Raw genomic sequence first — 14,056 nt, forward strand, 5'->3', positions numbered from 1 at the left:
GCCACAGTTCCCTCATCTGTAAAATGGGGATTAAGACTGTGAGCCCCCGTGGGACAACCTGATCACCTTGTAACCTCCCCAGCGCTTAGAACAGTGCTTTGCACATAGTAAGCGCTTAATAAATGCCATCATTAAAAAAGCTGCCCTGCTCCAACAGCACCAGGATTTCCTCTGCTCCACCATGACAGGACGGAGATGGAGAAACGTCACGAGGCCTCCTCCACCTTCAGGACCGGTTGTGACCGTGCTGTGGCCATGCCTGTCACTTCCTTTTTGCTTAGTACAGTGCTCTGCACACAGTAAGCGCACAATAAATATGATCGATTGATTGATTGATTGATTCTGAGCTGCAGAGAGCCCTCACCTCTGTTTTCCACACAACAGCTCCTCAATATATGCATTACCACTAATGGCTTTTAATTTGGGTAGTTTATCCTTTATAAGATATGTTACATTCTCTGGATAAATGCTTTAACTGAAGTCATAAAACTAAAGAGGCCCTTCAGGTTTGAGCATCAAGTTACTATTGGTGAACTTTTCATTAGGGTGTGAGAATGTGTCTGATAAGACTGACGGGTACCTGACCTTCCCTCCCTCTGTTGCACTAGGGCATTTTCTGCTCCCGGCGCCAGGTGCGGTTTTGATTTCCGACTCCCGCATTCGTGATCCAAGACAGTTCTGTGACATTCACCCAATCTTTACTTGCAGTTTGCCAGGGTGATTCATCTACTGCTGCTTTCTTTCAAGTGGCTATGCCAGGTTATTCAAGGTTTCATTTTACCGTGTTTTTTTGAAGCATGTCTTCTGTCCACCCTGTTTATGGTTCCCATATTTCGGCTCACTAAGTAACTCTTCAGATGGCCCGTTCGATTCTCCTCACCCGTCCGCCTGAATGAAGATGTGATTCAACCAACATTTGCTTCAGTGCTTATGGGCAGACTATGCTCTAAGGCCTTACTGCTGTGATCCTCTCTTTACATTTCATAATCAATTTCATAATCAATACGGGTCATCGAGAGGCAGTGTGGCCCAGTGGTAAGAGCTTGGGCCTGGGTCTCAGTGGACCTGGATCCTAATTCCGGCTCTGTCACTTGCCTGCTTTATGACCCTGGGCAAGCCACTGAACTTATCCGTGTCTCAGTTACCTCATCCGTAAAATGCGGATTCAATACCTGTTCTCCCTCCTTCTTTGACGGCGAAAACCATGTGGGCCCATGTCTGACCCGATTATCTCATATTTATTCCACAGCACAGTGCTTGGCACATAGTAAGCACGAAACAAATACCAGAATTATTACTGTTGGAACTTCCATAGAAGTTAAATGTGGCATTTGTGGTAGATCCAGACAAATGTAAATAACTATGCATATCATTATTGTTTGTTTTCATTTACTAATTAATCATAGCAAATAAGGACGTGGTCAGTTTTCAAACAGCAAAAGAAGTGATATACAATATTGCAAATTAAGACCATTCTACAACATTAATAGTAGTGTAATGGGCGGTCAAGACAAAATTGTGCCACAGATAAGTTGATTCAGAAAGAAGCAATAACATTCTATCCATGTTAGAAGCAGAATTATTTGGAGTTGAGCAGGCCTCTAAAAGACTTTTAAAGTATTTCCATATCAGAGAGCTTTAGTATTCATATAGTAGACTTAGTTAACATTAATAATAAAAATTGTGATATTTGTTAAGCGCTTACTATGTGCCAGGCACTGTACTAAGTGCTGGGGTGGATACAACAAATTGGATTGTTCACGGTCCCGGTCCCACTTGGGGCTCACAGTCTCAATCCCCATTTTACAGATGAGGTCACTGAGGCACAGAGAAGTGAAGTGACTTGTCCAAGGTCACACAGCAGACAAATGGCAGAGCTGGGACTAGAACCCATGACCTTCTGACTCCTAGGCTCTATGTCATGCTACTTCTCATCAATCAATCAATGGTATTTATTGATCATTTGCTGTGTGCGTAGCACTGCATTAAGGGATTGGGAGACTACAACAGAGTTGGTTGACACGTTCCTTGTCCACAAAAAGCTTACAATCTAGACAGGGAGACAGACATTAAAGTAAATTACAGATGTGCATATGTAAATTACAGATATGATGATGATGGCATTTATTAAGCGCTTACTATGTGCAAAGCACTGTTCTAAGCACTGGCACTGTTCTAAGCGCTGTTGGCCTTGTTGCTCCCGGAGTCAAATGGTACAAAATGGAGTCACTCTCGCTCACCACACATGGAAGTGCCAATATACGCATGCACACTGGCCTTGGCGGTAGCGTGGCCTAGTGGATAGAGCATGGGCTGGGGAGTTGGAAGGACCTGGGTTCTGGTCCTGGCTTTGCCTCTTGTCAGCTGTGACCTGGGGCAGGTCAATCAATCAATCAATCAATCAATCAATCAATTGTATTTCTTGAGCGCTTACTTTGTGCAGAGCACTGTACTAAGCGCTTGGGAAGTACAAGTTGGCAACATATAGAGACAGTCCCTACCCAACAGTGGGCTCACAGTCTAAAAGGGGGAGACAGAGAACAAAACCAAACATACTAACAAAATAAAATAAATAGAATAGATATGTACAAGTAAAATAAATAGAGTAATAAATATGTACAAACATATATACATATATACAGGTGCTGTGGGGAAGGGAAGGAGGTAAGATGGGGGGATGGAGAGAGGGACGAGGGGGAGAGGAAGGAAGGGGCTCAGTCTGGGAAGGCCTCCTGGAGGAGGTGAGCTCTCAGTAGGACCTTGAAGGGAGGAAGAGAGCTAGCTTGGCGGATGGGCAGAGGGAGGGCATTCCAGGCCCGGGGGATGATGTCACTTAAACTCTCTGTGCCTCATCTGTAAAATGGGGATTAGGACGGTGAGCCCCATGAGGGACAAGGACTGTGTCCAACCTGATTGATCTTTATATATGTCCTGTATATATGTTTGTACATATTTATTACTCTAATTATTTATTTTACTTGTACATATTTATTCTATTTATTTTACTTTGTTAATATGTTTTGTTGTCTGTCTCCCCCTGTTAGACTCTGAGCCCGCTGTTGGGTAGGGACTGTCTCTATATGTTGCCAACTTGTACTTCCCAAGCACTTAGTACAGTGCTCTGCACACAGTAAGCACTCAATAAATACGATTGAATGAATGAGTGAACATAAGTGCTGTAGTGGTGAGGATGAGGTGAATATCAAGTGCTTAAAGGGTACAGACCCAAGTGCACTGGTGACACAGAAGGAAGAGGGAGTAGGAGAAGTGAGGCCATAGCCGGAGAAGGCCTGTTGGAGGAGATCCAATTTTAATAAGGCTTTGAAGGTGGGGAGGGTAGTGCTATGTTGGATATTAAGGGGGAAGGAGTTCCAGGCCAGAGAAAGAACATGGGCAAGGGGTCGGCAGTAAGATGAATTAGAGCGAGGTACAGCGAGTAGTTCGGTGTTAGACAATCAAAGTGTGTGGGCTGGGTTGTAGTAGTGAAGTAGTAGCAAGGTAGGAGGGGGTGAGCTGATTGAGTGCTCCAAAGCCTAGGGTTAGAAGTTTTTTTGAGGTGGAGGTGGATGGGTAGCCACTGGACATTCTTGAGGAGTGGGGAGACATGGAAAGAATATTTTTGTAGAAAAATGATCTGGGTAGCAAAGTGGCAGTAGGGATGGAATGGGGAGAGGCAGGAGGCAGGAGGGTCAGCGAGGAGGCAGATGCAGTAATCAAGGCAGGATATGGTTAGAAGCCTTCCCAGATTGAGCCCCCTTTTCCCTCTCCTCTTCCCCATCCCCCCCACCCTACCTCCTTCCCCTCCCCACAGCACTTGTATATATATTTGTACAGATTTATTACTCTATTTTACTTGTACATATTTACTATTCTATTTATTTTGTTAATGATGTGCATATAGCTCTAATTCTATTTGTTCCGACGATTTTGACACCTGTCTACATGTTTTGTTTTGTTGTCTGTGTCCCCCTTCTAGACTGTGAGTCCATTGTTGGGTAGGGACCGTCTCTATATGTTGCCGACTTGTACTTCCCAAGTGCTTAGTACAGTGCTCTGCACACAGTAAGCGCTCAAGAAATACAATTGAATGAATGAATGAAAGGGGAGAGGTCAAGGAGGATTAGGATGGAGTAGAGGTCACTGGAATTGGCAAGGAGGAGGTCACTGGTGACCTTAGAGAGGGTAGCTCCATGGAGTGAAGGAGAAAGCCACAATGTAGAGGGTCAAGGAGAGAATCACAAGGGAGGAAATGGAGGCAGTGGGTTTAGACAGCTTGCTCAAGGAGTTTGGAGAGGAATGGTGGGAACGAGATGGGGCAATAACTGATAACTGCAGTGGAGTTGAGAGGGTTTTCTTAGGATACGGGATACATGAAGCTGTTTGAAACCAATAGGGAAAAGCCACTGGAAAGTGAACTTTCCAATGTTTACTTTTTTAGTTCAATTTTTTTTTTAACAGTGATTTGCAGGTGAAGAGTCATTACTTTCCAAAGAGTATAAAAAATGAAAACTGGCTACAATAGCCAGTTGCACATTTCTAAAAATGCATGTGATGTACCCTTCCTTATTTGTGGAGTATTTCTTCAAAAGCATCCAGTTTAAGGGCCAGATACTTTAGTGCTAATGACTGTTTCACTTGCCATGCATGGTAAAGGTATCCTCAGAGTGCAGAGTGGCAAGAAAAGATGCAACAGAAAAATATGGCAAGGCCTCTGTCTGGCTGCCCATTCTCAGTCTCTTTTCCAGGCTCCTCCTCTACCTCCCACCCTCTAACTGTGGGAGTCCCTCAAGGCTCAGTTCTAGGTCCCCCTCTATTCTCCATGTACACCAACTCCCTTGGAGAATTTATGTGTTACCTTGGCTTCAACTACCATCTCTATGGGATTGATTCCCAAATCTTCCTCTCCAATCCCGACTTTCTCCTTCTTTGAAGTCACACATTTCCTCTTGCCTGCATGACACCTCTACCTGGATGTACCCCTGACAGCTCAAAGTTAACATGTTCTCTAAACTGTAACCCCTTACTGTAAACCGTAAGCTCGGCAGGAAATGTGTCTACTAACTGTTACTGACTTTCTCATCACTGTAGACAGTATCACTACCCTGCCTTTCTCACAATCTTATAACCTCGGCATTATCTTCAACTCGTTTCTCTCATTCAACCCACATATTCATTCATTCATTCATTCAGTTGTATTTATTGAGAGCTTACTGTGTGCAGAGCACTGTACTAAGCACTTGGAAAGTACAATTTGGCAACAGAGACAATCTCTACCCAACAATGGACTCACAGTCTCAATCTGTCACCAAAACCTGTCAGTTCTACCTTCACAACATGGCTAAAATCCACCCTGTCTCCCCCTCTTAGGTTCTGGTGGGTAGGGAACATGTCTACCCACTCCGTTGTACTGAACTCTCCCAAGTGCTTAATATAGTGCTTTGCACACTAAGTGCTCAATACATACCACTGACTGAAAGAAAATGAAATTATTCACGGGAGAAGCTGATGATGGAGAAATGAGGGTAAAGACAGGATAAGTTTCAGGTAAAAAATATGTAAATGTAGATACAGCATTGGAACAGAGTTTAAGCCTTTTGGCATGCAATTCAAAATTTTTATGTACTTGGCTGTCTCTCTTTAAATCTTTGCACTTTCAGGAAATTTATATGACGAAAAATTGATGAAAAAATAAACATTCTCCAGTTCATGAGAGAAAACATACTCTTGTCATTCCTCCTTTAGAATCCTCTCTTCTTTTGCTTGATGTATTTATTATGCTGGTTCAAAAACTTATCATATATCTCACTTCAACTGCTGCCTCCTGATTGAGCTCCCTACCTCCTGTCTCTCCTGTCTCCACTTCACTCTGCTACCTGGATCATTTTTCTGAAAAAAAAGCATTCAGTCCATGTTTCAAAAACCTCCAGTGGTTGCCCATCCACCTCTGCATCAAACAGAAACTCCTTACCATCAGCTTTAAAGCATTCACTCAGCTCTGACCCTCCAACCTTATGTTGCTGATCTTCCATTACAGCTCAGCCTGCACACTTCCCTCCTTTAACTTCAGTTTACTCAATGTAGCTCACCTCTCTTGTGTCGATCCATTGCCCATGTCCTGCCTCTGGCCTGGAACTCCCTCCCCACTGCAGCTGACAGATCACCACTCTCCCCATCTTGAAAGCCCTACTATAATCGTATCTCCCCCAAGAGGCATTCCCTGACTAACCCTTCATTTCCCTACCCTATTTGCCCTCCCTTCGGTGTCATTTATGAACTTGGGTCTGTACTCCTTGATTACTTTAATATCCCATCCTCATCCACAGCACTACTGTGCCGATCTTAAGTCTTTGATGCTTCACTAATCTATATTTTAATATCTCTCTCCTGCGCTAGAATGTAAAATCTTTGAGGGCAGGGTTCATGTCTACCAACTCAATCGTGTACATTCCCAATCAGTAGTATGCTATGCACACAATATGATCTCAATAAATACCACTTAGCGATTTTAGTGTAATTACCCACACTGCTTATTATTTTTGATCCCCTTAAATTGTTCTACACTATTCCCATATGATTTTACATTTGGAACAAACGTTATGAGACAATAGATACGAAGCTACTTGACAGTAGGGATCATGTTATTTACCTCTATTGTACTCTACCAGGTGCTTAGTATAGAGTGCCCTGCACACAGTAGGCACTTAGAACATAGTAATTTAATTACTGATCGATTGTAACACTGGTTGTAGAGTTGGTCTCTTGGAGACTTGGAGACCAACTCCTAGCAGAGAAAAGCAAATGCATAAAATTCAGTGCAGATTATTTGTGCTGCAGTACAGTTTGTATCAGTCAGCAGTGCATACTGAGCATCAGCTCTGTGCAGAGTACATATGAAACACTTGCAACGTACAGTAGAGACAAAAGACGAGATTCCTCTTTTACATTTTTATCCAGAAATTGATTTCTTGAGTAACTGAAAGGGAAGAAACATCTCTTTCCTAGGCAAATAGTTTAAAACTACTCTTGGAACAATTTAATGTATTCCTCGAAATCTCTCTATAGTAGTTCTTAAAGGAAATATATAGAACCCTAAATTTTTCTTTAGGGAGATGATCCATTTTGGAAATAATCTCAATAAATATCCTAAATATGGGACTACTGAATACATCCAAGATATGTACATAACATATTCCTTGAAAATGTGGATGTATTGTGAACCATTATGCTATGGGACCCATTTCCCCTTAGTTATAAGTTCAACTTGTTAGTTTTCTGCTCCAGGAACAGCTCTGATGTGATCACCAAGCTGTAGTTCCCTACAGATCATTCCTCACCCCCACCCCCTCCATCCCTTCCTTTCTATTGATCCCTGGGCACTTTCCTGGTCCATGAGCACTCCAAAATAGTTACCTCCACCTGTGTATCAGGCTCCTTCCTCCCATTACCCCAAGCCTCCTCCATCTATTTCCTCATTCATTCATTCATTCATTCATTCAATTTTATTTATTGAGCTATTGAGCGCTTACTGTGTGCAGAACACTGTACTAAGTGCTTGGGAAATACAAGTCGGCAACATATAGAGATGGTCCCTACCCAACAATGGGCTCACAGTCTAGAAGCTATATGCACATCATTAACAAAATTAATAGAATAGTAAATATGTACAAGTAAAATAAATAGTGTAATAAATCTGTATAAATATATACAAGTGCTGTGGGGAGGGGAAAGAGGTAGGGTGCGGGGGATGGGGAGGAGGAGAGGAAAAAGGGAGCTCAGTCAGGGAAGGACTCCTGGAGGAGGTGAGCTCTCAGTAGGGCTTTGAAGGGAGGAAGAGAGCTAGCTTGGCAGATGTGTGGATGGAGGGTATTCCAGGCCAGGGGAAGGAGGTGGGCAGGGGGTCGATGGCAGGACAGGTGAGAACGAGGCCTGGTGAGAAGGTGAGTGGTGGCAGAGGAGTGGAGGGTGTGGGCTGGACTGTAGAAGGAGAGAAGGGAGGTGAGGTAGGAGGGAGGGAGGTGATGGAGATCCTTGAAGCCGAGAGTGAGGAGTTTTTGCTTGATTCCTAGGTTGACAGGCAGGCACTGGAGATTTTTGAGGAGGGGAGTAACATGCCCAGAGTGTTTTTGCACAAAAATAATGTGGGCTGCAGAGTGAAGTATAGATTGAAGTGGGGAGAGACAGGAGGATGGGAGATCAGAGAGGAGGCTGATGCAGTAATCCAGTCGGGATAGGATGAGAGATTGAACCAGCAAGGTAGTGTTTTGGATGAAGAGGAAAGGGCGGATCTTGGCAATGTTGTGGAGGTGAGACCGGCAGCTTTTGGTGACAGATTGGATGTGTTAGGTGAACAAGAGAGCCTCAATCCCCCTCCACCCATCTGCCTAGGTTCCCCCCATTCTACCATCCTACCTACTATTTTTTAATTTTTTGTAACCAGGGACTTTCACTGCTTCGGCTTAAGCCTCAGGCTGCCACCACTATTTCCAGTAGAATTAGGGCCGGAAAACATAAGGCAGTTATGACCTGGATGGCCTTATACCTGAGACCTGGTCTACTTTCTCATCCTATGAGATAGTAGAGAAACTGTTCAGTTTGACCCCATCACGCTCCCTCTTGTCAGTCTACTGACTCAGACTCCAAGTTCTGCCTTGCAACTGAGAAGATGCCTGGTGGGTTGCTGTCACCTTAAAGCCTCAGGGTCGCTCTTTAGCCCAGGGCTATTTCCAGCTGTGTTAAGAGATGGCAGTTTCCCACCAAGTCAAGACTCCTCACTCCTGTTCCCCAATGAAGGCAGCACACAATTGGGGCTGAAGAGAGAAAGGTCTCACTCCTTCCATTTTAACCCATCTGTGCTGCCTCCCTTCTGAGGCCCACCAGAAGTGGAGAAAGCAGCCTGCAAGTCACTGATCGGGAGGCGGCGAGGTGGAGTTGGGGAAGGGAAAGGAAGAGGTGAAGAAGGAATGGTCTTTCCCGCAGTGACTGGATGTAACGTCGGGCAGGGTGTTCAGATCCTGAGATATGTCAGTATTTACCGTGTGACCGTATACCTGTATATATGTATATATGTTTGTACATATTTATTACTCCATTTATTTATTTATTTATTTTACTTGTACATATCTATTCTATTCATTTTATTTTGTTAGTATGTTTGGTTTTGTTCTCTGTCTCCCCCTTTTAGACTGTGAGCCCACTGTTGGGTAGGGACTGTCTCTATATGTTGCCAATTTGTACTTCCCAAGTGCTTAGTACAGTGCTCTGCACATAGTAAGCGCTCAATAAATATGATTGATGATGATGATGATGATGATTTTACGTACTGTAATCATTTGGAACCAGGGTATGGCCTCATAGCATTTCTTACCCCTGATCATGAAGAGGGATATAATTCCCTCTTAAAAAAAATGTCCTATGTGTTTGCTAACAGAATTCGGGCAAATACAGAAAAGACGAAGATGAATCTTTCTAGCTTGTGTTTAGGACATTGTGGGAGCTTTTTATTAAGCTCCAATCCCTAGCCTGTGTTTTTTTTGGGGAAGGTTGATAATGGTCTCCTTTCCTCCCCATACACAGGTACCAGACCTTAGCAAGAATTCCCAGTATATGGACATTTTGGTTCCCCAAAGATGGTGTGTGGCCAAAAGCAGCAACTCTTTGCCAATGATTCCCATTACATCTCAGTTAGAGGCTACCGTTTTTGCAGCTAAGGAGGCCAGGGCTTCTGGTGCCTGATTCCCTAAATAGAAGCATGCAGCAGACTTGCTCAGAGTGAGGATGCAAGGAGGTGGAAAAAGGAGCAGAGATTTATTTTTTCTTCACAGATCCTGCTTTTGTGCTCTCCAGAGCCAGAAAGAGAGAATAAAAACAATTCCAAATCTGAATCAAAAGGTGATTGAGAATATTTCCTATATTGTCAGCTCCAACATACGTAGTCTGCATAACACAGTAAAGACAAGCAAAGGCTGAACCTACATTTTAAACCAGTCATTTTTAAAAACAGGAAACATACATAGAGAAAAGTACATACAGAAAATAGGCAGGCTGCTAGTCAGTTGCCTCTCATTTCGGTGGTTACTAATTTAAAATGATAATATTTACACGAACGCTTTGGAAATCAATTCCAAATATCTCTGGCCCATCAAAAGTTTCACTCACAGTCTGCCTTTCCTTCTCCACACTTACCAACACTCCCTTGTAATAGCATCACTCTTTTTCTTACTGCAGAATATCAGCCTAAGAAACTTCCAACATTATTAACCTAAAGTTTAGTTACACTCAGTATTCCCTCACAAACACAAATTCACACCAAACCAAGGAAATGGTAGGAAGAATCTATGTACACAAAGCACCTTTTAGGCTGTTAACTGATTTCATTTAGCTCCTAAATGAGGGCACTCACTGATTTGGAGGACTAAGCCCTTTTTTTTTAATAAAAAAGGGATAATAGCCAAGAAAAACCTTGAACAGTTGTATTTCAGCATTGTCAGTTGCAAGTTTTTTCATAGCTATAAAATATTGTTTCAGCTGTTGTGTGTAATTTTTAGAGAATGCTCTACTACACATCCTTTGAAGATTTAGAAAGAAAAAAGTTATATCTGAGTTGTTAAAAAGAGAACTCTTAAAATTAGATTTTGTGAACGTTTATATTGGTATATGAAGAAAACATGATAAGCCAATCTTAAAATATTTTTCTTCCTTTTTAGTCCTTTCAACTACCTTTAAACAAGAGACTTTGCATAATAAACTTTAATAGTTCTGAATGATACATTATTTTGTATTAGGAGAAAATTTTTCGATATTTAATAGTCATGCTGACAGCATGATAAATTATTCCGGCAAATTTACATGCTGGAAAAAGAATACAGCACCACAATAATGCAAGTAACTAGTTACATCTCTAAAACATGACTTTACTGTGTTATTTACTCACCTGATGGCTCTAATGACAGTCTTAAGGGGTGGGGTGAGATCTTCTACTGACACATCACACTGGCATCCTTTCTCATCATACATATCATCTGTTCCAAGAGCTGTGTCAGCTGCAATATAAAAATTATATAAGCTACAAATATTTTCAATTAAGTGAACATTCTATTACCTTTCTCTTGAATGGAAACAGTGAGGTCTACTATAGGGAGCATGAAAATAAAGAAGCGTGAGGTCTGATTTGGGTAAATTATCTTTTTTGTGCCTGATTTCTCATGTCATGAAGATTTGTCATGAAGATTCCTATTGTGTGAGTTGACATCAAAGAATCTGAGTAGTTAGGCAGGATATTGGAAGTAGCTTGCAGCAAAGCAAGTTGGGGCAAAATTATATTCTTAGGTTGCATGAGAAAATTAATACCTTGCACACTGGACAATTAATAAACTTTTTACCCTAATCTTGAACCTTTAAAACGGGGTGGGTAGGGGTGGTCAGTTCTCTAACATCATTTAGTGAATGCTCATATGTGTGCAGAATCCTATATTAGACCCAGGGAGTATTAGATGAATAATAGTGGCACAAACGTATTCATGAAAGACACAAGACCATAAAAAAACCCCCAAATATTTAATGTGGAAAAGCACTCGACACAAGTTTACTGTAGGGATTTGCTGGACTAGTAGACGTTAAAAATATAAAAGCTGGAAATTTACTTGCATAATTGCCTCCATTGGAAAATTGCCCCACCCCGATTTTGGAGAGAGAAATCAAAGATGATTTCTTGTATTACATAATTGTACGCAATTATAGCTAAACAAGCCGGGAAAGGAGGAGGTGCAAAATAGGGAAAGAATGAACAACACAGCAGGGGGTGGGCCGTCAATTTATTAAGACTGTCATGGAGGAGAGGTGTGTGTGTGGATGTGCAAACACAGTAAGGGGGGATGGTGGAGTGGTAGGGGAAGCCACCTCGCGAACACTGCTGTGTGTTGGAGAGGAGGAACAGAAGTGTGAAAATGTAAGAATATGACGGGCCTAATGTGGGAAGGGAGGTAGTTCATTAAGCGTCTATTATATTGCAGCATTCAGGAGAGTGCAAAGAAAGCAAGAGGTGCAATTCCATGCCTTCGTATCTTCCTCTCCTTTTTCTTGTCTTCTCCCCTCTTCCTTTTTTCTTCTTCTCTTTTATCTCCTACTCCTCGTGATTCTTATATGACCCACATAATCGCCACATCCCTATCTTAAATGTAACATAAATGAATAATAATAACAATAATAATTAAAATAGTAGTATTTGTTAAGCACGTACTATTTGCCAAGCACTGTTCTAAGCACAGGGGTAGATGCAAGATAATCGGGTTGGACACAGTCCCTGTCCCACATGGGGCTCATATTCTTAGTCCCCATTTTACAGATGAGGGAATTGAGGCACAGAGAAGTGAAGTGACTTGTCCAAGGTCACACAGCAGACCCATGGCAAAACTGGGATTAGAACCCACGTCCTAGGACTTACAGGCCCGGGTTTTGCCCATTCGGCCATGATTAGCCAACACGGGCCAATTATATGAGTAAATTCTGAATATAGCTTGAAGTGGAAGAGTCTTCTTATTCTATCATCTAGTGTCCCCTAGGTTGCTACAACTCCTCTAGGAGTGATGGAAAGGAAGACAATTTTCCTTTGCTCCATTCCTTGTTCTCTGTTTGGTTCATTTGGAGAAGCACAGAGGCTGTGTGCCCTCTTTGTTTTCACACTGCTTCTTGTCACTTGCCTCTTTACGGTGACCCAAGAGATGGTGGAAGGCCCACGGAGCAGTGGTGGATGAACTGATGGCAGGGTTTCTGAGTTGTCACACCTACATTTTCCAACCCACCATCATCCCCAAAGAGCAGGAGATATTGCCTCCGGGATGTCTGTGCATGTTTGCCCTTTAGCACCCTTGAGCTATGACAAGGAGAGAGACGGGCACATTCTTTTCCTCCTCCTCCTCCACGTAACCCTACTTTGGGGACTCTTATGAATTTAAGACAGCTTGTTCTCTGGCCTAAATTAAGACACTGTGTCAATCCCTTGCCTGTTCTGCCTCTCTTCTGAATGGGTGTTGCCAGAAGCAGCCGCCCCCGACCCTGGCTTACGCTAAATTTCTCAGTGGACTAATATGAACAACATGAAACTCTCATAAGACAGCTGGATGTTGTCTCTGATTCCTGAATAACGAAAATAGAAACTACTTTCACTGCTTTAAAACACTGGTTACAGTGACAGAGGCTGCTAAGGTTGACTGCAATGGTGGTGGAGATTATCTTTGCAATGGAAGAAAGGAGAGCTGCTTCATATGTTTTTCTTCCTTTTGTTACATTTGTTTTTCAGTCTCTGATGCTAAAGAAAATCTAGTAGGAATACTCACGGCAGTAGCCACTTAAATAAATAATTCTAATTGCGGTTTTTTATGGTATTTGTTAAGCACTTACTATGTGCCAAGCACTGTACTAAGGGCTGGGGTAGATACAAGAAAATCAGGTTGGACACATCAACAATTACAAGGTAATCAGGTTGACCCACGTGGGGCTTACAGTCTTTATCCCCATTTTACAGATGAGGTAACATTTGAGAAGTGAAGTGACTTGCCCAGGGTCACACATTAGACAAGTGGCAGAGCTGGGGTTCTAATCCTTCTGACTCCTGTGCTCTATCCACTGAGCAACAGTAGGTCATTAAGCATTTACTATGTGAGCTCCTATTTAGATTATGAGCTCCATATGGGACAGGGTCTGTGTCCAAACTTATTAACTTGTGTCTACCCCAGCACTTAGAAACTAGAGCATAGTAAGTGCAGAATAAATACTATTATTATTGTTATTACTAATACTAAGCGCCAAACACTGCATTATTATTATTATTAATAATAATATGATGCACCAAACTATGCACTAAGTGCTGGGGTAGATACAAACTAATTAGGTCAGACACAGTCCCTGTCCCATAGGGCGAGGGGGAATAGGCATTTGATCCCCATTTTACAAATGAGAAAATGGAGCAGAGGGAAGTTAAGTGCCTTGCCCAAGGTCACACAGTAGACAAGTGGTAGAGCCAGGGTTAAAACCCAGCTCCTTCCCAGATGGAGAGGAGGGA

General features: G+C 42.5%; 1 protein-coding gene across 1 annotated transcript in view; it reads right to left on the reverse strand.

Annotated features, from left to right (window-relative positions):
* Positions 1–14,056, reverse strand: part of KCNQ5 (potassium voltage-gated channel subfamily Q member 5) — a 593,498-nt gene that overhangs the window by 25,647 nt on the left and 553,795 nt on the right. The window contains exon 11 of the mRNA XM_038743290.1: positions 10,931–11,039. Coding sequence (XP_038599218.1) covers positions 10,931–11,039 — 109 coding nt within the window. The remainder of the gene's footprint in view (positions 1–10,930; positions 11,040–14,056) is intronic.

This window comes from Tachyglossus aculeatus, chromosome 1, assembly GCF_015852505.1.
Source record: "Tachyglossus aculeatus isolate mTacAcu1 chromosome 1, mTacAcu1.pri, whole genome shotgun sequence".
In the NCBI taxonomy this organism is placed as follows: domain Eukaryota; kingdom Metazoa; phylum Chordata; class Mammalia; order Monotremata; family Tachyglossidae; genus Tachyglossus; species Tachyglossus aculeatus.